This window comes from Ursus americanus, chromosome 28 (genome assembly GCF_024610735.1).
Source record: "Ursus americanus isolate L20-20 chromosome 28, mUrsAme1.1.p, whole genome shotgun sequence".
NCBI classification, from domain to species: domain Eukaryota; kingdom Metazoa; phylum Chordata; class Mammalia; order Carnivora; family Ursidae; genus Ursus; species Ursus americanus.
The window spans coordinates 5,050,426-5,076,628 of record NC_142154.1 but is presented as its reverse complement, the minus strand read 5'-3'; the positions used below and the strand labels follow the sequence as shown (position 1 = coordinate 5,076,628).

Here is a 26,203-nt window from a genome sequence, read left to right as displayed (position 1 = left end):
ACACATAATTAAATATATTATTATCAAATAGAATAGAAATATTTGTTAAAGAATAGAAATTATTATTAAATATCATCATCAGGAGTTTGGAGTCTTGCTTGGGAGGAGAGAACAGAACTGGAGAGCTACAGTGTCCTTATAAACTGTTTTTGGAATGGATATAAAATTATATTAAAATATTAAAAATATCTATTTGCCCAAATTTATAAGAAGATTCATTATTCATTCATCCCACAGCTATTTCCTGAGCAAGCATCACACGCCAGAAACAGGGCGAAGGTACTGAACATTTATTACCTGGACCTGCTAACGCACGCTCTACCGTTAATTTGCAAAGTGGGAACATCACTGACCCCTCAGCTTCATTTCCTCATCTGCCCAGTGAAAGGGTTGAAAGGGAAGATACTGCATTTGTAGGATACTGTGGGTCAGTGCCTGTATACCAGCCAAAATACTTACAAAGATTTCGGTTTTGAAGGACTTAATTTGTTATTAAGTTTTCTGGCCGAATGGCGTTCTAGTTGCTCCTGTAGATTATTCTGCGGAACAGCAGCCATGATCCTGAACGGTGAGGAAAAGAACTATCAGTGGAGTTATGTACTTTGCATTAATCATAGTATTTCGCAGGCGGTGGAGCACTGTTCCAACTGTGCCCAGATGAATCAGGGTTTTTATTGGTCAATGAATTGTTTGGACATTTTTTCACAACTTGATATTTGAAGTATGTACCCTTTAACTCACTGAAGGCTCACTTAAATAGCAAAATGACCTGGTTTCCCTCAATGCTAAAATAAGCACAAAAGACATCAGAGAAGAGATTATTGGTAAAGGGTTTGGAGAAAAACAGGACCTGAGTTGGGTTTGAAGAGAAAACGGAAGCTGGATAGGAGGGAGGTGGGGGCGATGAAAGCACATGGAAAAGCCCAAGAACAGATGAACGGAAAAGAAGGAAGGCGTCACCAGTGAGAACCATGGTTTGCCAGCAAGATGCCGCGCTTCATAATCACCAAGTCTCTGCCTGAAAGAGTATTTTCACCAAGCACATTTACACCCCTCGTGCGACGTGTAATAGTGCCGAGTGACCGCACAGGATAATGCATGCAGAGTCTCGGCCACCTTAAAATTCCTGAGGCTGAAGGAAGACAGGATAGCTGATATCTATGCATAGTCAAAAATTCTCATTCAGGCTGATAGTTACAACCCCCTTTCCATTTTTACCAGACATCTACTTCTATTTTATGCCATGTACCTTAAGAGGAAGGGTTAACAATACTAGATGATATTCATGGAAATACGAAGTTTTACATAAGTCATATTTCACTCACTGATTATTAAAATAATCTGTTTAACAACTGTTTTACTTGATTTTTTTTGAAGTTTATTTATTTTAGTAATCTCTACAACCAATGTGGGGCTCAAACTCTCAACCCCAAGATCAAAAGTCACACTCCTCCAACTGAGCCAGCCAGGAACCCCTATTTTACTTTAGATAGTAGTGAACAGAACTTGGAAGAAATGGAATTATATTCAGTTGAGAAATTTCCATTGTCCAGCTTGATGAAGATGATTATAATATAAATTTTGTTCCACATTCTCCAGAAGGAATGATTTCTGCCTCTTCTTCCTCTTTAATATGCTTTAGGTAAAACAGCTAATGAATTAATAAACACTGAATAATTCACACTGATAATGTGAATTATATCTTAATAAAGTTGTTACCAAGATAATCATAAAAAAGTAGGCAGAAGGGTTATAATGAACTCCTACATACCCGTCACCCAGAGTCAACAATCATCAACTCATCCAATATCCTTTCATCTGTACACACATCCCAGTGTCCTCACTTTACCATTCTGGAAGTTAAACTCCTCAAATGATATATTTTAATCCTGTTTTCCCTTCTGGATTCATTACCTGGAATATTTCTACCAAGAGAAGCCTCCTCTGATCTATTTTGTTACCTAGTATAGTACAGTTCACACAGGAAAGACAGGATAAAAGTTAGATTCTTTCCTTTATTTATTAATTTTCAAAACAATGACTTGATTTTCTAACAATACCCAACGGTGGTCAATTTTTTTTTCAGTATTATAAACTCCTAGGTTAAACATATTAGGTATATTTTAGTCCAATAGTTATCATCCTTATTGATTGTCCAATTATTTCATGTTTGGCCAGTGGAGTCTCCTTAGTCCTTTTGACATAACTTCAGTAGTCTTTGAGAGCTCCCTCACTATCAGGAATGAAAAGATATTCCAGGCTAATCTTGTGCATCTTTTGCCCCAGACTTAGAATCAGCCATTTCCCCAAAGAGCCCTGATATTTTTTTCATGGAAAATATGTGAAAACCACAGTCTCCGTGTGTCCAAAGGCACCTTCCCATTTTGTCCCAATGTGGGGCTTGAACTCACGATCCTGAAATCAAGAGTCGCATGCTCCTCTGATTGAGCCTACCAGGCGCCTCGGCACCCCCCCCCCCATTTTATATCCAGTATAAAAGGATTGGTCTTTTGTTGAAATACGCTCTCTCCAAGGTCTGTCTGGGGTGGAAGTCCTTCACAGCACAAATGAGAGAGAGTGCAGCCATGCTGCTGCCTCTCAGAACGTCAGCCTTAGCAGCTGGTACGGAGCTGGAGGCACCCAGACCTTCAACCTTAAGACACTAGGCAGAACAAAATGGTCCATGGCATCATCACTTAACTTCTCCCCATATTCCTTCTAAGTTTTTGTAGTTTATATCTTATCCTTCTATGAATTTTCCATGTCTTATGTCTTTTTGGATCAAAGCCAGCCATGGTACTCTAAGAGATTTCCAACATCACTCCATAGCACAATGGTATGGGTATTAAGCCACCTCCATAGTACAGATGTTTGATTACGCATTTCACAACTGCAGTGACACATTATGCATTCATAGTCAGCATGCAGTCATCCTTAACCCTGTGGCACTTTTCCCTACTTTTAAGATACATGACTCTGGTTATTCCCGGAGGGTAGCATCCTCTAGCCAGAGACATATTCCAAAGCATGGTAGCAAGCACACAATTCTCTACTCGATATCCTTCCGTGGGAACACTCTTAAGAAGTTGGTAAGTGGTGAGAAGCAAAAAGATGTCTCCTTTGTACCTACTCCATTAAAACATTAAATGGTTTGACACACAAAAATTGTTTACTAACAACAGCAAAGATCAGTGATATAAAATTAAAGGAGGAAAATAAATTGAAAACAGAGACCAGTGAAAAGTTTCGTAATACCAGAGAAGAGGAACAAAGCAATAAGCCCAGAAAACTTAAAGTAAAATAAACCTCTGAATTAGACTCACCACAGGAATCACAAGTATAATTTGGAAAATGATCAACAATTTTCTCTTACTTACAGGAGGGAAATCATTCTTAAGCCATGGTAATAAGCAAAGCATTGATTAACAGTGAGAAAAAATTTACTGAACAAAACAAAATAAACCACGAAACCATATCCGTGCATAGAAAGAACAAATGAGTGAAAAGAAGGAATGAGAGGATGATAACAATCGAGCTGGAAAACAAAACACATACCCAGTAAACGAGACTTCTTCAAGTCTTTGTAAATTAAAAGAAACCAACGGCAAAAAATACATGATTAAAGGGGTCCTAGCTGCACAGTATCTTGAATAAACAAAAATAGTTTAGGCCAGAAACAGATGACCTTTACTTAACAAGCAGGCTGTGATACTAAGAAGTAGTCTAATGACATTAAACTAAAAGGGAAAAAAAAATTTAAGTAATCTCTACACCCAACGTGTGGCTTGAACTCACAACCCCGTGATTAAGAGTTGCATGCTCCACTGACTGAGCTGGTCAGGTGCCCCTAAAAGGAAAAATTAAAAAAAAAAAAAAATCCTACAAGTAGCTAAGCAAGAAAAGCATCACATTTGTAGTAATAAACAGAACTACTTCTGACTACTTGAGGGACACAGCATTAATAAGATCCTCAGCATAAATATCCAAGCAACTTTCATTCACATGTGACAAGAAGAGAAATATCTTTTTGGAGTATTTTTTTTTTTAAGATTTATTTATTTATTTGAAGGGGGGGGGAGAGCTCGTGGGGGCGGGGAACAGAGGGAAAGAGAATTTCAAGCAGATTCCATGCTGAGTGTGGAGCCTGATGGTGGGGGTGGGAGAGGAGGGCTCAATCTCACAACCCTGAGATCATGACCTGAGCCCAAACCAAGAGTCAGAGTCAGATACTCAACTGACTGCATCACGCACGTGCCCCTGGAGTTTTAACATTGTAAGATTCAAGCCTTATCTCCCAAACTGGCTGTTAAGAAATGTTCAAAGTAGGGGAGCCTGGGTGGCACAGTGGTTGGGAGTCTGCCTTCGGCTCAGGGCGTGATCCTGGCATTATGGGATCGAGCCCCACATCAGGATCCTCTGCTGGGAGCCTGTTTCTTCCTCTCCCACTCCCCCTCTTGTGTTCCCTCTCTCGCTGGCTGTCACTCTCTGTCAAATAAATAAATAAAATCTTAAAAAAAAAGAAATGTTCAAAGTAGATGGGGCTCCAAGCTCAGCAGGAAGTCTGCTCCTCTCCCTCTGCCCCTCCCTCAGCTTGCACACACGTGTATGCTCTTTCTCTCTAAAATAAATAAATCTTTTTTTCGTAAGGGGTGGAGAAGAGAACACCTATGATGGCTGTGAAGGCCCTGACGCCATGGATGTCAAATTGATGTCTTCAGATGGTCATGAACTTGTTGTGGAACGAGAACATGCACTAACATCCGGAACAATAAAAGCCACGTTGCATGGCCTGAGTCAGTCTGCTGAGGTCAATTTCAGAGAGAGCCCTTCATGTGTGCTATCAAAAGTACACGTGGGGGGCCTGGGTGGCTCAGTCGATTAGGCATCTGATTTGATTTTGGCTCAGGTCATGATCTCGGTGTTGTGAGTGCTCCACGTGGGGCTCTGCACTGGGCATGGCACCTGCTGGGTATTCTCTCTCTCCCTCTGCCCCTACCAACTGCCTCTCTTTAAAAAACAAAACAAAACAAAAAAGTACATGTGTATTTTACCTACAAGGCTCACTACACTAACAGCTTCATGGAAATGCCTAAATTCCCAACTGCATCTGAAATTGTGCTAGAACCGCTGGTGGCTGCGAACTTATAGATTGTTAAATTTGATAAATTATAATAAACTGTTAACTTCTTTCAGTGTTTAAAAATAAACCAATAAAAATAATTCTAAAAGTTTGTGGAAGGAGTGGCTCATCTGAGTTAACCAGGTCTGAGATGTGTTCTGAGAACACTAGCGGGAAAAGGATCGTTTGCTGTGAAACGCACAGTTATTATAACAAAAGTAAGGTTAAAGACTGCAGAGAAACAGAAAGACGTAGGACAAAGAAAGCAAAGTTTTCTTCCTTTTTTTTTTTAAAAGCAGAATTCGTTTTTTTTTTTTTTAAATAAATGAGACTAAAGTTATTATTTTGGGATCTATCACAATCAGTACTACCTTCTCTCTGGGTCAAGCCTTTCTTTTTACTCTTTCTGTTGTCTTAGGATGGCTACTTCAGGACATGGGGATAGACTAGCCAAAAAGACTGCTCTTAAGAAATTCAGTGGCAACTACACTCAGGTATGTCTTGCACTGCTTCCAGTTTTCTGCTGGAGGTGGAGGTCTCAGGGGTGAGCTCCACTTGGTCACTGTTCAAAGGGAGGACTATCTTTCCTGGGGCAAAAGTGAGGGCCAATCATAACCTTACAAACCTCCACTTCTCCTCAACGGCGCCCCAGGGACAAGCATCCTCTCTCTAATCAAACATCAAGCAAACACAACTTCTAGACGAAGAGAGACTTTTGACTAGGATTTCATAAATGTATGTTTTCTTCATTTATTGTCATACATAGTTTATCTTCTGCAAAGAGGCATATCTGTGTGAGTTACCCAAGAAAAGCAGAGCTGTCAAAATGTGGAATCCGACTATATCCCACAAGAAAGGGAAATTTATTAATTAGTGGGTATCAGGTGGTTGTCAGGTCCATTTTCCCAAAGATCTTCTGTATTGCTATTTTCATTACAAAGGTTTTAATTAGCTCTTTTTCATATCCATAGTGAAAATGTATTTAAAGTAATTCTCCATCTTTTAGACTTTTATTTAACTTCCAGTTATATTTAATAAGTAAAATTAAAACAACGGATTAGGGGGCGCCTGGGTGGCACAGTCGTTAGGCGTCTGCCTTCGGCCCAGGGCATGATCCCGGCGTTCTGGGATCGAGCCCCACATCAGGCTCCTCTGCTATGAGCCTGCTTCTTCCTCTCCCACTCCCCCTGCTTGTGTTCCCTCTCTCGCTGGCTGTCTCTATCTCTGTCAAATAAATAAAATCTTTAAAAAAAACCAAACCCCCCCCCAAAACAATGGATTAGAGCTATAAAAAGAAAGAACCTACACGTTATATCAAAGAAGAGTCCAAGGCAAAGGGAATGAATAAAAAAGTCACTGCAGAATGATAAAAAGCCCAAACTACACTTAATCTCTATGACCCAAACAACACAGCAAGAAAATGAATAAAGCTAAAACTTAAAAATGCAAGGAGAAATAATGGAAAGAAACAGAATTGTAAGGAGGTCAGCATCACTTTACTACAAAACACAAAGACCAGTGGGAATGAGAAATGTACTAAGAACCCAGCGTCTTTGGTCAATCCCACCACAAATTCACTGTGTGGCTCGGAAGAATTCATTTACTCTCTCTAGCATCCTCATTTGTAAAATAAGGAGGCTGTGTTGGAGAATTTCTGTGTCTCCTTCTAAAATTAGCCTTCTATGATCCCAGAACTAAATAGGTATTTGGCAGGAATAAAATGAGAAGTAGAGAATATAATCTTTTTTTTTTTTAAAGATTTTATTTTTATTTATTTGACAGAGATAGAGACAGCCAGCAAGAGAGGGAACACAAGCAGGGGAGTGGGAGAGGGAGAAGCAGGCTCCCAGCAGAGGAGCCTGATGTGGGGCTCGATCCCAGAACGCCGGGATCACGCCCTGAGCCGAAGGCAGACGCTTAACGACTGCGCCACCCAGGCGCCCCGAGAATATAATCTTTTTAAAAATGTTGATGAGCAATAAAAAAAACTGTCAAAGAAACAACATATACAAAAAAGTAGAGATTACACAGTTTTAAGCTGGAGGCACGAGTTAATAAAAACAAATTAATACAGAAAATAAAAGCAAAATTTAGAAAGTTTAAATTATGGTCTAAGTAAAACAACTGGAGTTAATAAAAAATCTCAATATTATAGAATGATACTATTTTTAAACAGTGAAAATTAAAACACTACATATTGAACTCTTAGTTGGCAGTGGTTCTTAGCATTTAGGTCATAGATTCTGGTAACAATCTGATGAAAGTAATGGACCCTCTGTCCAGAAAAATGAACACAATTTTTAAATAAGTTTCAGAGGGTTCTGAGTCCCACCAGAAGCCCATACCCTTGGTAAGAATATGCTTTATTTGAATATGACTGAAGGAGAGGAAAACAAGGAACTAATTATACATGTGTATAATCTTAGACAAAGCACAGAATAACAATTCAAAAAAATTTTTTTAATTTAATTTATTTATCTGACAGAGAGAAAGAGAGTGAGCACAAGCAGGGGAGCAGCAGACGGAGAGGGAGAAGCAGACTCCCCACTAAGCAGGGAGCCGGATGCAGGGCTTGATCCCAGCACTCCAGGATCACAACCTCAGCCAACCAACTGAGCCACCCATGCGCCCCTCAAAAAAAATTTTTTTTAATGGTAAGAAAAATTATAGGAACTGATAACACCCAGAGGTTGTTTCTAGAGCACAATAAAGGGACAAATAGTAAAACAAAATATGAAAGGACAAAGTAAAATATAAAAAAAGAAATAAAACATAAAGAGAAATATATAAACACTAAGTACTAAAGTATGATAGTTGATTTGAAAAATCTAAATAGACTTTTCTGGAAAAAAATATGTCCTCAATATTGATACAAGAAATAGGAAACCAAAACGAACAGTCAAAAACAGAAAGAATACTATAAAGTTTCTCTAAAAAGCACCAAATTCATTCTGCAACACAAGCATGGTCTTGACCCTAAAACATCATAAGAATGAAGTAAAAAACTTGAGTTCATGCTCACCAACCTCAAATGGGCCTGCAGCTCTGCCAGGGAAATGTACATTTCTCTGGTCAATCCCCTCTCACCTTACTTCCTCAAACTTCCCACTCCTCTCTCTCAGCAGATGACTTCCTTTCTACATTACAGAGAACATAGAAACCACCACAGGAAACTTCCTCACTTTTCTGCTGCCAAACTTGCAAGCCCCCCCCCAAGCTTTATGTGGACTCAACCTACTCTCTTTGACAAGGTCAAGTTCTCCACCTAAAATTTTAGATCCCCCTACACATCCTCCACCTTCCCAAAAAACCTTACTCTATTTATTACTAATTTTCTCTGTCTTGCATAATTAGTCCATCCTTTTCAACTGCCATCCCTTTACCTTTTAAACATGTGAGAGCCTCTCCCATTCAGGAAAGAAAACCCCAAAACACAATGCTTATATGACTCTGTATCTCCTTCCCTGAAGAGCCAAACTTCTTTTTTTAAAAGATTTTGAGAGAGTGAGAGTGCACACAAGGGAGAAGCAGACCTCTTAGTAAATGACATAGTTGACTATATGCTCCTTCTTGAAACAGGAGCCTTTGATCAGACCCTCCTGACACAGTTTACTCCTACTCCTCCTTCAACTGAATCATTACTTCCTTCAGGAAAACTCCATATTTGGGGAGTAGCGTAAGAGGTTAAGAGCATGGGTTCTGGGCCAAAGTACATGGGTTTGTGCCCTGGCACTGCTGCTTACTAGCTAGGTGCCCTTGGACATTATCATTTAACCTCTTCTGTACCTCAGATTCCTCATCTATACAATGCCAGCCCACCTCATGTGGTTGTTATGTGAATTTGAGTGAATGAGTATTTGTAGTGTTCAGAATGGTCTCCAGTAAATAGTAAGCAATATATGTGTGTGTGTGTGCGTGTGTGTTTGATAAAGAACAATTCCCCTATAATACACTCTTATAATAACAAATACCTCTCAATTGCAGTTCTTATCACGGTTGTAACTCTACACTCATTTTTGTAATTATTTGATTGGTTATTTCTTCTACTAGGTTGTAAGTACTATGCAGCTTGGGCCATTATTGGTTTTATTTTTTTCTTATTTATTTAAGATTTTATTTATTTATTTGAGAGACAGAGAGAGAGAGAGACAGCGAGAGAGGGAACACAAGCACGGGGAGTGCGAGAGGGAGAAGCAGGCTCCCTGCTGAGCAAGGAGCCCGATGTGGGGCTCGATCCCAGGACCTTGGGATCGTGACTAGAGCCGAAGGCAGACACCTAACCACCCAGGCGCCCCCATTATTGGTTTTATAACCCATAGCATCTCTAAGTACCTAGCACTTAACTAATACTTATTAAATGAAAGAATAATTTATTATTTTGAAGATTTATTTATTTATTTATTTGAGAGAGAGAGAATGAGAGACAGAGCGTAAACATGCGCACAGGGTGGGGGGAGGGGCAGAGAGAGGGAGAGAGAAACTCAAGCAGATTTGGCTCTGAGCGTGGAGCTGAATGTGGGGCTCAATCTCACAACCCTGAGATCACAACTGGAGCCAAAGCCAAGAGTCAGGTGCTTAACCAACTGTGCCACCCAGGCACCCCTCAAAAGAACTTTAACTGTGATCAACTATGGCTTATCCCAAAAATGTAGAGCTGGTTTAACATTAAGTAAAACCATTAATATGATATGTCATCTTAACAGTTTATTTAATAAAAATCAGTATGATCAGATCAATAGATTTTAAAAATACATTTCTATTGGGGTGAAACATACATGCAGTAAAGTGCACTGGTATGTCTTTAAATGTATGTCTCAATATAGTTTTACTTACATATTCAACTATATAAACATTCAAATCATAGTATAGAACATTTCTAACACCTCAATACGTTTTCTTGTTCCCTTTCCCAGTTAATATACCCCAGATATAACCACTGACTCTATTACCAATGATTAGTTTTGCCTCTTCTTGAACCTCGTCATTTATATATATAGAATTATACAGTATGTACTACCAATGCATTTTTGAAAAGCCATCTGATAAAATTCAAACCATTTCTAATAGATTGAAACACAGAATTAGAAGTTAAAATTAAGGCCCACTGTAATATCTTGTATTTTACAACAGGGTGAATCCATTAAAATACTGACAAAAAGCAAGGCTGTTCTCTTATTTTCACTCTCATATTGGACTTTTTTGCCAATGTGAAAATATTCAAAAAGGAAAATACTAGAAAAGAAAAGATGAGAATATCGTTACGTGCAGACAATATGATTATATACCAACACAATCCAAAGGAAATCAGTCATAACAATAGATAATTAAAACTTCAACAAAGTGGTTAAATAAAAGATAAACAGAAATCCACAGAAGTCAAGTGCCTTCTTGTGTAGTGGTAATAACTAACTAGAAAACACAATTTTTCAAAAGCATTCAGTTAACAATAGTAATGGAAACTATTAAACTACCAATTAACCTAACAAAAGACATACATCTTCATGATATAAAGAAAATGACCAAATATTACTGGGAGTAATAAAGAAAAATCTGGAAAAATATTTCACAGACAAATGTTTCATATTCTTCAATGAAAGGTTTAAATATCATTAACAGTTTTTGATAAGTTAATTCATGAGTTTAACAAAATTCCAATGAAAACACCACAAGAACACTTCACAAAACTCAACAAAAATGCTTCTCAAGTTCATTTGACAAAAACACAAGACAAGAATACTAAATAACATTGGGAAATACAATTACGTGCAACATAACCTTAATTTAAACGGCATGGTACGCATCATTAAAAAAGAAAACCTAGTCTCCAAAACATAATGTTTAATGTGTGGTGAGAGAAGCACAACAAAATAAGGAAAATAATCAATACTTAAGAAGCGTTACTGGCGTGTTCAGCAAGCAATATACCCTAGATCGGCAGCTGGCAAACTACGACTCACCGGCCAAATCTGGCCTGCAGACAGTTTTCGTAAACAACGTTTTACTGAAACGCAACCATGCTTATTTGTTCACATACTACCTGTGGCTGCTTTAACACCACAGTTGGGTAGTCATGACAGAGACTATCTGGTCTGCAAAGCCTAAAATATTTATTATCTGGCCCTTCATAGAAAAGATTTGTTGACAGTTGCTCTAGATTAGTGTTGGGTAAGAAAAGGAATTATTAAATATATCAAATCTCTGACAAGAAGTTAAAAAAAATTATCAGGCCAAAATCTAAATGAAAGTGGGCCATCAGAGAGTTATGGAAAGCACTGAAATTGCTTTTGTCCTAAGACAGATGTCTCATCCTGAGAATCTGCACATTAATTTTGATAGCCTTGGAGGGAAAAGATGGACAGAATGAGAGTTAAGGCCTAACCAGGGTGGGAAATGTTCTCCTATAAAACCAGCATCCCCAATGGCTATATCATTTGGGAAAAGGTAAACCAAAAATAAACCCCATTTCTATCCCTGGTGTCTGTAAGTGAAGGGAAGTTACCAGTTGCTGAGGGACTAAGTGGACAGAACCTGAGACCACAAGCCCAAGAATATTTTCAAATCAATTTTTACACCTGAGTAATTTCTTAAAACTGCAAGTCGTGAATTTACATTAAAGTTATCCTAACTCCAAGGCACTTGGCAGAAGCAAATGCAAAAATGTCCCTGGAGAAATACACCTTTATCTTAGGGCTTAAATAACTCCCGTAAATAATTTTTCAAGACACTGTGTAGCAAACACAGACAAAAATAGCCAAGTGCACAAGGAAACAAAGCACCAGGAATGAGAACTAGTTGTAACAGAAAAACAGTCGAACAGTATTAGGCATAAAAGTATAAAGCAATTAAACTTATTATGTTTAGAAAAATCAAAGACGAGCTTGGAAGTATCCGCAGTAAACAGAACACTATAAAATGATTTTGCCAAGAGAACTTCTAAAAATGAAAAATACAATAACCAAAATTAAGAATTCAATGAATGGATTCATCAGTACATTACACACAACTAAAAAGATAATTAGTAAATGTGAGGGAAAATCAGAAGAAAGTGTCCAGGATCTGTCTCCAAGGATTTCTCATATTCCTACATGGTCCAAGCCTTTTGAGCAAAGGACATGTGAAGTCTTTTGCAGCTAGACATAGCATGTCCCTCCAGAGAGATCTATAGTCATACCTCCCCAGACACATCCCACAGTAGTAAAGACAAAGCTGTCTCCTTTCCCTTCCTGGAGACATTTCCTTACATTTCAAGATAATAAGTGTTAAGGCACCTTCCCCATCTCACCGAGGGTAGACCTGCCTACATCCTAGGGTAACGATCTCTCTGGAGGGAAGGATGTGCAGATGTGTCAGCAACCCTTAAGTGCTCATGTTTCTGAATTTTGGAATTCCTTTCCTGTGATGCACTGAACTGTATGTATGCACAGGTATCACCTCACCCTCATCACCTCACCCTGTGGGAATAAGGGCGTGGGGAACTCATGCAAGATATTGCTGGCTGTTTTTGCTGTAATAAATTGCATCTCTGATCCAGGGGTCTTGGGTCTTGTCAGTACATATTTAAACGTGCATTTATGCATGTATAAAAAACTGTTGACAGGCTAACTTACTAGTCTAAAAGCAGGGCAAAATCTAAGATCCTTCATGGTTTCTGACTTAAATGCATACACAGAAAGATAAAGAAAACAGGTGCAAAATATAAGAAGTTAGAAGACATGGAAGATACAGCAAGAAATTCTAACAGAAATTAAACAGAAATCTAGTTCCAGAAAGAGGAGAAACTGGGGCAAAACGAATACTTAAAAAGATAACAGCTGGGGGGCGCCTGGGTGGCGCAGTCGTTAGGCGTCTGCCTTTGGCTCAGGGAGTGATCCCGGCATTGCGGGATCGAGCCCCACATCGGGCTCCTCCCCTGGGAGCCTGCTTCTTCCTCTCCCACTCCGCCTGCTGTGTTCCCTCTCTCGCTGGCTGTCTCTATCTCTGTCAAATAAATAAATAAATAAATCTTAAAAAAAAAAAAAAAAAGATAACAGCTGGGATGTTTCCAGAATCAAAGACACTAATCTTCAGATTCAAGAAAGCAAACAAATTCTGAGCAGGATAGATAAAAAAGAAATCCACATCAAAATATATCATTGTGCAACCTTTGAATAGAAAATTGATTTCAGCAAAAATGAAAACAGAAGATATTAGAATGATATTTTCCATGTGCTGATAGAAAATAACCTAGAACTCTTTTGCCAGCAAAAATATTCTTCAAAAATGGAGACTGAACCATATTCTTTAAAAGTATGAATTTTGTGATATATGAATTACAACTCAGGAAAGCTGTTACTTTTAAAACTGACTATAACAAAAGCAACAGAATAATAAGTGTTGAGGATGCAGAGAAATTAGAGCCCTCATACATTGCTGTTGAGAGTATAAAATGGTGCAGCTGTGTTGGAAAAGTCTGGCAGTACTTCAAAAGATTAAACAGAGAGCAATTTCACTCCTAGATATATACTCAAAAGAATGGAAAACATGGATTCAAACAAATACTTGTACCTGAATGTTCATAGAGGCATTATTCATAATAGCCAAAAAGTAGAAACAACCCAAATGGCCATCCACTGACAAATGGAAAAATAAAACATGTGTATCCCTGCAATGAAATATTATTTGGTCATATAAAGGAATACAGTACTGATTCATGCTACAATAATGATGAACCTTGAAATATGCTAAGGGAAAGAAGCCAGTCACAAAAAACCATATATGGTATGATTCCCTTTATATGAAATGTGCAGAATAAACAAAGGTGAATAAAGAAAGTAGGTTAGTGACTGCCTGGGGGTGGGGGTGGTGATCAGATTGGGGGGTGACGGCAAGGGGTGTGGAGGTTCTCTTTGGGTTGAGGAAAATATTCTGAAATCAAACATGACAACGGCTACACAAGTCTATGAATGTAGTAAGAGCCACTGAGTTGTACTCTTTAAATGAGTGAATTTCATGTTTTGTGAATTATATCTCAAAGTTGTTATTTAAAAAATCAAGGTGATAAAAACATATCAGATCATCAAAACCAACAGTTTGCTACCAGCAACTCTCATTAAATGAGATTCTGAAGGAGGTACTTAAGGTAGTAGAAAAGTGAGCCTACCTGGAAGTTCTCAGATGATAGCTAGACTGAAGGAAGTCAAAAAAACGGTAAATATGTGGCCAAATCTATGAAAGCCTTGACTGCACGAAGCAACAATAATAATGTCTTGTAGGGCTAAAATAATTGTTAAAATACCCAACAGTAATGACACATAAGTGAGGTAAAGAGAGTTAATGTGCTCCAAGGCCTCTGTGTTGTGAGGGGTGTATGGTGTTATTTAGCTTTAGACTTTGAGAGGACAAATACACATGAGGCACTTTCTAGGCACCTACTGAAGAATAAAAGTCGAGTAACTTAAAACTGTTGATTTTGGCTCAGGTCATGATCTCAGAGTGGTGGAATGGAGCCCTGCCTCGGACTCCATGCTCAGCGGGAAGTCTACTTGAGATTCTCTCCCTCTCCCTCTCCCCCTGCTCACATGCTCTCTCCCTCTCAAATAAATAAATCTTTAAGAAAAGCTATAAAAAAGGAGAAAAAAGGAAAAATATAATACAAAGTACAAAATAAGTTAGATTTAAACCTAATTATTTGTTACAATAAATATAAACTGACCAATTACTTTGACTGAAAAGATTATCAATCTGAACTTAAAAAATGAAATTTAACTACTATATTTTCTGTTTGTCAGAGACATGTCTAAAACACTAGGTATCCAGAAAGGTTTAAAGTAAGATGAAAAAAATATGTTAAAACTCACGAGAAAGCTGGATTGCTATATTAATATCAGACAAAATAGATTTTTAAGACAGAAAGCCTTCCTAGAGATAAAGAGGGTCATTGTATAATGATAAAGAATTCAATTCACCAGAAAGATATAACAACTTTAAATCCATACGGCCCATAAAGTAACTGCAAAATACATGAAGCAAAACTGATAGAATTACGACAAACAGAAAACGACATTATAGATTTAAAATTAGCTCTCAGTAATTGGTAGAACAAGTAACTAAACAATCAGTAACAACCCAGAAGATCTGAATAACACAATCTTTACAACTACAAAACGTGCATTCTTCTCAAAAACAGATGCTTACAGAAGCTGACCATGTACTAGGCCATAAGGCAAGTCTCAACAATTTCAACGGATTGAAGTCATAAGATGTTCTCCATCCAAATGTAATTATGCCAGAAATCAACAATAAAGAGATAACTGGAAAAAGTAACTGTTTTAGTATCCATTGATGATTCATGCCTGAAGAAATAATAGTATGACTGTAAACAGTAGGATTGTGTAATGATGGCTTTCAGAGCCCCATCCATCATTCTTTGCAGTTGGCACCATCATTCAGTAGTTGGCATACAACTGTAAAGAACTTTCCTTCTCCCCTATTTGCTTTTTATCAGTAAGGATTCTTAATGTATTTGGTGGGTTGTAATCCATTACTGTCATTATTTTCATGCTCAAATGCTTTCATATTTGATTAGTGCAAATGGAGCTCCTTAAAGCTGGCTCCTGTATTCTTATTTTTAATTGTGCTAAAATACATGTAATATAAAATCTACCATCTTAATCATTTTTAAGCATATGGTTCAGTGGAATAAAGTATATTCACATTGTTGTGCAACCAACTGCCAGAACTTTTTCACCTTGCAAAACTGAAACTCAATACCTGTTCAACAATAACTCTCCACTTCCCCTTTCCCCAGCCCCTGACAATCACCATTCTTTCTGTTTCTATGAATTTGACTACTTTAGTGGACCCATACAGTATTTGTCTTTTTGTGACTGGCTTGCTTCACTTAGTATATTGTCTTCAAGGTTTATTCATGCGGTAGCATGTGTCAGAATTTCCTTCCTTTTTAAAGCTTAGTGATATTCCATTGTATGGATCTAACACATTTTGTTTATCCATTCTTCTGTCCATGGACATTTGGGTTGCTTCCACTTTTTGGTTATTGTGAATAACGTTGCTGTGAACTTGTGTGTACAAATATCTCTGAAACCCTGCTTTCAATTCTTTTGGATGTATATCCTGAAGTGGAATTCTTGGATCCTATGGTAATTTTATTATTTTTAATTTTTGAGGAATAGCTATACTATGTTCTACAGTGGCTGCACCATTCTATGTTCCCACCCACAGTGCACAATTTCTCCACATCCTCACCAACACTTGTTATTTTCTGTTTTGTTTTGTTTTTTATAGTAACCATCCTAACAAGTGTGACATGATATCTTGTGTTCTTAATTTGCATTTCTCTAATAAATTAGAGATGTTGAGCCATCTTTTCATGTGCTTTTTGGTCACCTGTGTATCTTCTTTGACAAAATGTCCATTCAAATCCTTTGCCCACTTTTAATTGGGTTGTTATTTGTTTGTTTTAAGGAACTATAGGAGTTCTTCATTTTGGAATGGGGAGGGGAGCATGAGGGAGGCAATACAAAGTGGTATGAGGAAACTTTTAGGAGAGATGAATATGTTTATGAACCTGACTGTAGTGATGATATCTCCTATCAAAACCGACCAAATTATACACTTAACAGGGGCACCTGGATGGCTCAGTTGGTTGAGCAACTGACTCTTGACTTTGGCTCAGGTCATGATCTCTGGGTCACAGGATCCAGCCCCATGTCGGGCTCCATGGTTAGGAAGGAGTCTGCTTGGGATTCTCTCCCTCTCCCTCTGCCCCCATCCCACCCCACCCCTGCAAAAGACTGTACACTCTACATATATGCAATTTATTGTAGATCAATAAAGCTGCTTTAAAAAACACAAAACCCGAAGGCATCTAAAAGACTGAAAAGTTTTGGGGAAATTTTATTTCACTTTAGCCCTCAACAACTAAAGACAGATGACTAAACCAACAATTGTAAGAATACAAAGTAACTAATAAAGAATTTGGAAGTTTTCCTTCATTTCCTATGCTCTGAAACAATGTACTTAGCACTGGGATTATGTGGACTTGAAAAATTTTCAATAGATTTTCTCTGTGAAACCATTTAGAGCTAGTGTTTTTTTGTGTCCAATGGGACAGTTCTTTCATAACCTTATTCTATGAAAATTGAGTTATTTAACTTCGAATCTTTGCTGGCGTCAATTTTGGTAAACTGTATTTTCCTAAATAATTTTCCATTTCATTTGAATTTTCAAATTCATTTAACACAGAAGTATGCAAATTAATATCATTAAAAATTTTTCCCACTTGTCATTTGTTATTCTATATTTGTGATTTCTCCCAATGTTCTTAACTTAGCTATTAGTTTACCTGGTTTGTTAAATGGTTTAAGATCTAAGATTGTGATTTCTCAATCAGATGTTTCTCTGTTCTCCAGCTCACTAACCTCTGCTTGAATCTTTATTGTTTATTCTCTTGTGCTTTATTTTTTTTGTTTTACTTTGTTCTTTTTCTAACTTTCTAAGTTTGGAATTTATTTCATTTGTTTTCCTTCCTAAATTGACAATGTGTGTAAGGAGATAAATTTCCCCCCAACCACTACTTTATATGTATCTTATAGAAGCTGATGTTGTGTTTTCATTTAATTTTCAGGAATCCTTTATTTCAATTTGTAGTTCCCTTGCATCCAATAGTTCTTTAACTGAGGATTTAATTTTCCATATGGACTGGTCTTTTGCTTTTTTAAAATTTCATTTTAAATTTCTAGTTTTGTTGTATAGTGGTAAGGACTGTAACATTTCTACTTTATGGAAACTACTAATCTTTTCCTTGCAACCTAACATATGAACTATTTTTTATGAATGTAAATGTATACTTAAGAAGAAGATAATGGGGCGCCTAGGTGGTTCAGTCAGATAAGCGTCCAATTCTTGGTTTCGGCTCAGGTCATGATCTCAGGGTCCTGAGATCAAGCCCCGACTCAGTCTCTGTGTTCAGTTCGGAGACTGCCTGTCCCTCTCCCACTGCTCTTCCCCGTGCCCCCGATCCCTCCTCCCTCTACTCGAGTTAAAAAAAAAAAAAAAGATTATTGTACTAATCCTGCAACTTTTCCAAAGATTTTTAATTTTTCAAAGTAAAAAAAAAAAAAAAAAAGAAATATAGGAATCTCCACATTTAGAAATAAACACACTTATAAACAAACTGTACATCAAATAAGATATCACAATGGGTACTGGAATATATTTGGAACAGAACAATAATGAAAGTCCATATATAAAAATATGATATGCAACTAAGGAGGTAGTGACCAGGAAATGTACAGCCATAATTGTTAGAAAAGAAGGCAGAAAGTTAATCAGCAGAAAGCATCTATCTTAAGTAATTAGAAAACGTAAAACAAAGCCTGATGAGAATAGAAAGGAGACAGTTATAAACAACTAAAAATAATAAACAAATGATAGAGAGGATCAATAAGCTAAAAGTTTGTTCTGTGAAAAGACCAAAAACAAGAGAAAAGACACAAATCAGTACAGGACTGAAAGAAGAGACTTAACTACATATACCATAGACATTAAAATATCATGGGGCGCCTGGGTGGCACAGCGGTTAAGCGTCTGCCTTTGGCTCAGGGCGTGATCCCGGTGTTATGGGATCGAGCCCCACATCAGGCTCTTCCGCTATGAGCCTGCTTCTTCCTCTCCCACTCCCCCTGCTTGTGTTCCCTCTCTCGCTGGCTGTCTCTGTTTCTGTCGAATAAATAAATAAAATCTTTAAAAAATAAAATAAAATAAAATAAAATAAAATAAAATAAAATATCATAATATATCCTGAACAACATTGTGCCAATAAACTTTAAAATTTAGATGAAATGGACAAACTGTTTAAAAATTAACATATCGAAGTCACTCAAAAAGAAACAGAAGGGGCACCTGGGTGGCTCTGTTGGTTAAGTGTCTGCCTTCAGCACAGGTCATGATCCTGGAGTCCCAGGATCAAGCCCCACATCAGGCTCCCTGGTCAGCGGGAAGTCTGCTTCTCCTTCTCACTCACCCTCTGCTCTCTCTCAAATAGATAAATAAAACCTTAAAAAAAAAAAAGGAACAAAAACCTGTAGCCTTATAACCACTTAAAGGAAATATCTATGGTTAAGACTTGCTCTGCCAGACACAAAAAGACTTAATAAAAACTTTAAAACCTTAGCAGTGATGGGGCACCTGGGTAGCTTAGTCAGTTGAGTGTCTGACTCACTCTTGATTTTGGTTCAGGTCATGATCTCAGGGTCGTGAAATTGAGCCCCACATCAGGCTCTGCACTGAGCATGGAGCCTGCTTGAGATTTTCTCTCTCCCTCTCCCTTTGCCCCCCCCCCTTATAAAAAAAAATTAGCGGTGACGATGTAAGGACAGGCAGGAAGACCAGTGGAAGAGTAAAATGACCCAGAAACAAACCCATACACAGATAATTTATAACAATTTATGACATTTATCACTGCAGTACACTAGAGAATGAGTCTTTTTGGTAGTTGGTGCTGGGACACTGGATACCTACATGGAAAAGAAATGAAGTTTAAACCCTACTTCATTCACTCCATACACATAAATCACTTTCAAGGGATCTGCAGATTTAAATGTAAAGGGCAAAACAATAAAGTTTCTGGGGGCGCCTGAGTGGCTCAGTCAGTTAAACATCTGCCTTTGGCTCAGGTCATGATCCCAGGACTCTGGGATCAAGCCCCACGTCAGGCTCCCTGCTCACCAGGAAGTTTGCTTGTCCCTCTCCCTCTGCCATTTTCCCCCATGTGTGCATGCATTCGTGCGCGCTCTCTCTCTCTCTCTCAAATAAATAAATAAATAAATGAAACCTTTTTTAAAAAAAAATAAAGTTTCTAGAGAAGAATACAGAATAACTTCATAACTTCTGAGAGATTTCTCAGGTAAGATACAAAAAGCACTAACAAAAAAGACTGTAAAATTGAATTACATTTTAATTTAAGAATCTTTTATGTGACAAATAACCTAAAACAGCACCAAGACTTTTGATACAACTGAATATAAAGAAAAGCAAGGTAATGACTACACAAAAGTCAGGATAATGGTTATCTTTGGGGTGGAGGATGAGACGGGGCAGACACGGGGCCTCTGAGGGTGTTAGCTATGTGCTTGCTATTTCTTACTAGAGACATAGGTACAGGGGTATTTGCTTTGATAAATAGGTCATTAAGCTATTTTGGGGGTCCCCAGAGACCGCCCCCTCACGCTCAGTGATTCACTAGAACAAGTTACAGGACTCAGCATATAGTACTACTCACAGCTAAGATTTGGTACAGCAACAGAGAGCAGGGACACAGACCAGACCGGCAAGAGGAAAAGACCTAACAGGCAGAGCCTGTAGGACTCTGTGCTCACTGCCTCCCATGAGAGCTCACTCTCTCTCAGGGAAGATGCACCATTTCTGCCCCAGGAAACTCAACATCTAGGGTTTTTACTGGGGCTGATCACAAAGGAACCCTCTACCCACCAAGAATTTAGACTATCAGAATGAAAGCAGATGTTAGTGTCCCAGGCGGCAAAACAACCATATTGGCTTATGAAAGGTTTCAAAAGCCAAGTTCCCATTCACCAACCAAGAACCAATCTTGCACGCAGGTCTTTCTAAAGATAAGTCTCAGGACTACTATGTTAACTCATTCTTGCACAGCTTATATAGATGTTTTTTGCACTTTACGACATTTCACAATAAAAGATGTTTAAAAATGGTAGATTACAATATATGAAATCTATGTTTAAAAGTCACAGAGACGACATTTGCAATATATATAACTGACAAATAAGTAGCGTATGGGATATTTAAATAATTCCTACCAAATAATGAGATAAAGGCAAGACAGCTGCAAAGAAAGACAGAAAACTTGAACAGACACTTTAAAAATAAGGAAATAGTCCATAAACACAACAAGGCGCTCAACCTCACTAATAATCCAGGGAATTAAAACCACAAGAAAATACTACTACATATATACCTACTAAATAGGCAAAAATTACAACACGATATCAAATAGCAAGACTGTGGCGCAACGGAGAGTCTCACACGCTGATGGCAGGGAGTGCAGCCACTTCTGAAAAACAACTGGGCCTTATATAGGAAAGTAAAAGGTACACACACTCTTTGGCCCAGCAGTTCTCTGAGTTACATATACAAACTTACAAACACGTGCACCAGGACATATGGACAAGAACATTCACAACAACATCAACAGCCAAAACCTGAAAACAATCCAAATGCCATCAAAAGCAGGGTGGGTAAAAATAAACAAAAAAACCCAGGACGGATAAACTGTGGCACAAACACACAAAGGAATATTCTACAGCAATAATATAAATTTTTATTAAAAATTACTTTAAAATTTTAAAAAATCCTGTATCCACCATATGGAAGAATTTTACAAACATAATGTTGAACCAAACAACTCAAAGTAGAATACATATACTCTAGATCTCAAAACCAGGTAAAACTGAACTACATTACTTATGGATGCATACACAGGGTACACTATGAAGATAAGAAAATTATCGTAAAAATCAGAATAGTTCTCTCTAGTGTGGGGAGGAGGTTATGATGAGGGAAGCCATACACCTGGGGCACCAGGAATGTCCTGTTTCTTGACCTGTTTGATGGTTATGTGTAACTATAATTTTATAATCTTTATGTTTATATAATTTTAATGTATAAACTTTATAATTTTTAAAACTTTGTAATTTCTAAGTAATTATTCTTTAAATTGTGTGTGTGTGTGTGTGTGTGTGTGTGTGTGTGTGTGTATACTATGTACTTCCTAAGATACTATGTATCTTCTTTCTCAAAAAATTTCTTTGAGAGGGGCACTGGGTGGTTCAGTCAGTTAAGTGGTTAAGCATATGACTCTTGGTTTCAGCTCAGGTCTTGATCTCAGGGTTGTGAGATGGAGCCCCAAATCAGGCTCTGCACTCAGCTCAGAGTCTGCTTAGGATTCTCTCTCCCCCACCCCACCACCCGCCCACCTCCCTTTGCCCCTCCCCCCATGCATGAGCTCTTTCTCTCTAAAATAAATAAAATCTTTTAAAAAAATTTATTTGAGAAACAAAAGTTAGCAAAAACAAATAATTAGTATAAAGACATACAAAGAATACCCAAGTTCCCATGAACAAATGATCAGAGTATAAACACAGTTCACCAGAATACACAGACAATAAACTTACAAAAAAACATTTTCCTTTCTAATAATTAACAGCACGAAGCAACACTGCATACCTATTAAACCAAGAAGAGTGCAATACTGTGATAATTTATAAGATAAATGACAACCATGAAGACTGAGTAGCTACATGGGATAACTTTATATCGGAAAAACAAAAAAGTAAATTACAAGCACATTATGCTAAGAAATCTGTATAGCTAAAATTTGGAAAGGACTCGTGACAAAGGAAAATAGCTGATGTGGTTGAAACACAGGATTATGGCTGCAATATTTTCCTTGATATTGTGAATGGGTTTCATTAAGATACAGGAATTTTTAAACAAAGTAAATTCAATAGTTCCTTGCAATGTTAAACAACAAAGTCCATACGTCATAACCCCAAGACCTTTCACAAGCTAACTTCAGCGTGTATCAGGCACTATGCTGGGCACTGGAGTAGAGACAGGCAAGACATAATTACTCCCCTCAATGAGCTTCTAGGCTGGCAGGAAATGGACATGTCAACAAATAATCACAACTTAATGAAGTAAGTCCCACAAAAAAAAAGTCTCTTCTTAAAAGTCTCTGACTTCCCACAGAAACAGACCCATAAATACAGAGAACAAACTGATGGTTGTCAGAGAGGAGGGGTCAGAGGATGGGCAAAATGGGTGAAGGGGAATGGGAGGTACAGGCTTCTAGTTATGGAATGAGTAAATCACAGGGATGAAAGGTACAGTGCAGGGACTACAGTCAATGGCATTGTCGTAATTTTGGGTGGTGACAGGTGGTAGCTACACTTGCAGTGAGCACCGCATAAAGTCTACAGTTGTCAAATCACTATGTCGTACACCTGAAACGAATGTAACATTGTGTGTCAAATATACTTCAATTTAAAAAAATGGGCCAGTGTGGAGGTGGGGGCGAGTCTATAGCTTCCCAGGTAAAGAGAAAAATCATAGAGAAGCTTTCAAAAGAATACTGAATTGGATCTTGAAGGACAGGTGAAAGCTTCCAGACAGGGTGGAGGTGTGAAGGGTAGTCCATGCAGCATTGTGCCAAGTCTGAGATAGAACAGCAGGTGCTTGGAGAAGGAGACTGCTTAAAGACCTGGCAATGGAGACCCACTAGGGCTTTTAGCATTTAGTTCCCAAGAGTACTCTGCAATTACCTTGGGCCTCTTTGTTCTATCCTTTCTTTCCTCCCTTAAAAGACGTATATAAAAGTATATACAGAGAATATGTTAGAATAAGTATATATTTAGTTAAAATTAGTATTAAAAATATGTTTAAATTTTATATATCATATATTTCTTTTACTTTAAATATTTCAAACATACAAAGAAAACATGATACCCATGTACTCACCAATCAAACTGAAGGAGTCAACTCTCTTTCAAAGGCATAAAATGTTTCAGATATATTAAAATCGCACTCACTCCTCTTATCTCCTTTTCCCCCCTCCCTCATGGATAATACCGACTACCCCAAAGTGGATGAATATGATTTCTCTGCATATTGGTCTTTCCCTACACATCTAACACTATGGGCTTTGCCCAGTTTTTAAACTCTGGGTTTCCTTATCAGTAAAATGAAGGCAGTAGCTACGTCTTCCAGTTACTGGATTAGAAATAGAACATATATGGTGGCTATCATGGTGACTGGCACTGAAGAGAACTCAAGACCCAGAAAGTTCGTTCCCACCTAGTAGACTATAAGATACTTTCCAACAGCAGCCTTGCTTACAAAATATTGGTTCATTTGGTTCTAGTTACATTCCCCATAGGCAATACTTCTGCATCTCTTTCTTCCCAATTTCTGACCTTTACGCCAGTCTCTGCCATTACTGCCCCTTAACCCTGACAGGAACACTGAAACGCTACTTATCTACACTGGTGGCACTAGGGGCTGGCAGGTGCCTGGTCCATCTCAGGCCATTAAACGTCAAAGTGCTGAGTAACCCGAGGGCAGGTGAGGGGTATGGGAGAAAGTCTGGTGTGGAAGATGCCTTGGAGTCAGGCAGCTCTTTCAACACAAGGACAACCTCTTGGTGCTTCAGATTCTCCTTGTCAAAAATCAGGAGAATTTTACCTACTTCTCTGGGTAACGGTGATAACAGAACCCTTACTATGTACCAAGTACGCTTTGAACCATTTATTGCATGTATTAAGCCACTTAATCCTAACAAAACCTCCAGGATGTAGAAGAGATCATTCACCCCGTATGACAGAAGGAAATCGAGGCAATGAGTTTAAACGACGAGTGGACAGTCACTGCGCTAGTACGTGGGAGAGCCGGGATTCGACCCAGGAAATGTGGTGCAGTCTGTGCTCTTAACCACTCCCCTTCGCGGACGTACTGTGGAGCTACACTTGTAACATAATGGGCCCCAAGCACGTGGCACACAGTACACCCAAAACACAGTAGCCCGGCACGCAACCGTGGAAGGGCGCAGGAAGAGTACCGAGTTTTGGTCTTCAGGGGGGAGGTGGGGAGTGCCAGAGGGCTGGGCTGGGTTCACGGTAGGCACCGGAGTGTACACGAACAAGAACAGAATGGGTGCTGGGCCGGCTCTTCCACCAACGTCCAGGGCAACCCTGGCTCCACCCCCGGGCCTCTGCGGGTCTGCGAACATGCGTTCTTTTCTGCTCTCCTCTCAGACTACTGGCCGTGACAGAGGAGGGCTCCGCGGGCCTAGCCGAACCGGGCCGGGCAACGGAGGAACCGGCAAGCCTTCCTCTCCGGCCCCGGGACCGGGCCGCCGGGAGCTGGCCTGGGCAGGGCCAGGACTCGGGCCCGTCCGCCCGTATGTCCGAGCGCGCCGCACTCACCTGTCCCGCAGGCTCGCAGCGGGCGGAACCCCGGTCCAAACTCCCCGCGCCGCCTCCGCCGCCCCCCACGCCGAGCGCCAGCTCACTTCGCGCCGGAAATCGGGCGATCCCGATTGGCTGCTTCCTGAGGAAGCCGACCAGTGCCGTCGCCCCGTGGCACCTGTCCCCGCCCCCGGGGCCTGCTGGGGCGGGCTGTTCCCAACGCCCAATCAGAGTCCGGAAGTCGAGGTCACATGACCACGGTTGCCCGCCGGGCTTCCGGCGCTCTCCGGAGCTTTGCTTTGTCTGTATCTTAGTGTGTGTGGAGGCTTTAAGTACAGGCTCCTGAAACCGAGCTGTGGCGGGAGTGAAAAACCCCGGGGTTTGAGAGGAGCCTGAGACTTGACAGTTTCCACAGGCCAGGCCGAGGCTCTTGCCCGCTGTCGCTGTGAGGCTTTGGCGGATTCTCCGCTCCACGTGCTTGTAACGCTGGCCTCTGCCCCACCGGAACTCCCATGCGCGAGCGACTGTAAATTGTCATTGACGGGGAAAGGGTTTGCAAACTCAGATGCCTCGGGGAACGTGTGCAGTACCCGAGTGAGAAGCCACGCTGCTGTTCCGGCTGATTGTTGCCACGCGGGACCGTGGGCCTTAAGATGCCCGATGTTCTTTTCCTTCCCTCCCTTCCCCCTTCCTCTTTTCCTCCTTCCCTCCCTTTCTACCTTCTTTCCTTTCTTTAAGAAAAATTGAAAATGTGTTTGTGTGAAATCTGCCGGTTTTAAAATGCTACAAAAATAACACACTGCAGTCAAACAAAACACTGGAAAAAAGCAAAAGCAGGTTAAAACAACAAAATGGCCAAGTAGCAGGATAGAGACAAAGTACAAGGTGTGGAAAATCTACCGAAAGAGAAAGCTCCTAACACTCGGACTCAAAGGGTGCTACCAAGAATCGTCTCAGAACTCAATGAGGGGTGACACTCAGCAGAAATCGCCTGGGCCACAGGCTGCCTGAATTCTTGAGCTTTTTACTCTATTGTCCTTCACGTTTCCGCCTTCCCTAGTGCCAGGCATTACTATGCTCTTGAGAA

The 26,203-nt window shown here is 39.4% G+C and overlaps 1 protein-coding gene and 1 pseudogene across 1 annotated transcript in view; one reads left to right on the top strand and one right to left on the bottom strand.

The window, feature by feature from the left end:
• The window catches only part of BLM (BLM RecQ like helicase), an 86,022-nt gene extending 60,791 nt beyond the window's left edge, over positions 1 to 25,231 (bottom strand). Inside the window, exons 1-2 of the mRNA XM_045813102.2 lie at positions 25,135 to 25,231; positions 460 to 561 (exon numbers count right to left, since the gene is read on the bottom strand). Of these exons, the coding sequence (XP_045669058.1) occupies positions 460 to 557 (98 nt within the window). The 5' untranslated portion in view covers positions 558 to 561; positions 25,135 to 25,231. The remainder of the gene's footprint in view (positions 1 to 459; positions 562 to 25,134) is intronic.
• Positions 4,658 to 5,148, top strand: LOC123802383 (elongin-C pseudogene; annotated as a pseudogene).
• Positions 25,232 to 26,203: the final 972 nt, after the last annotated feature.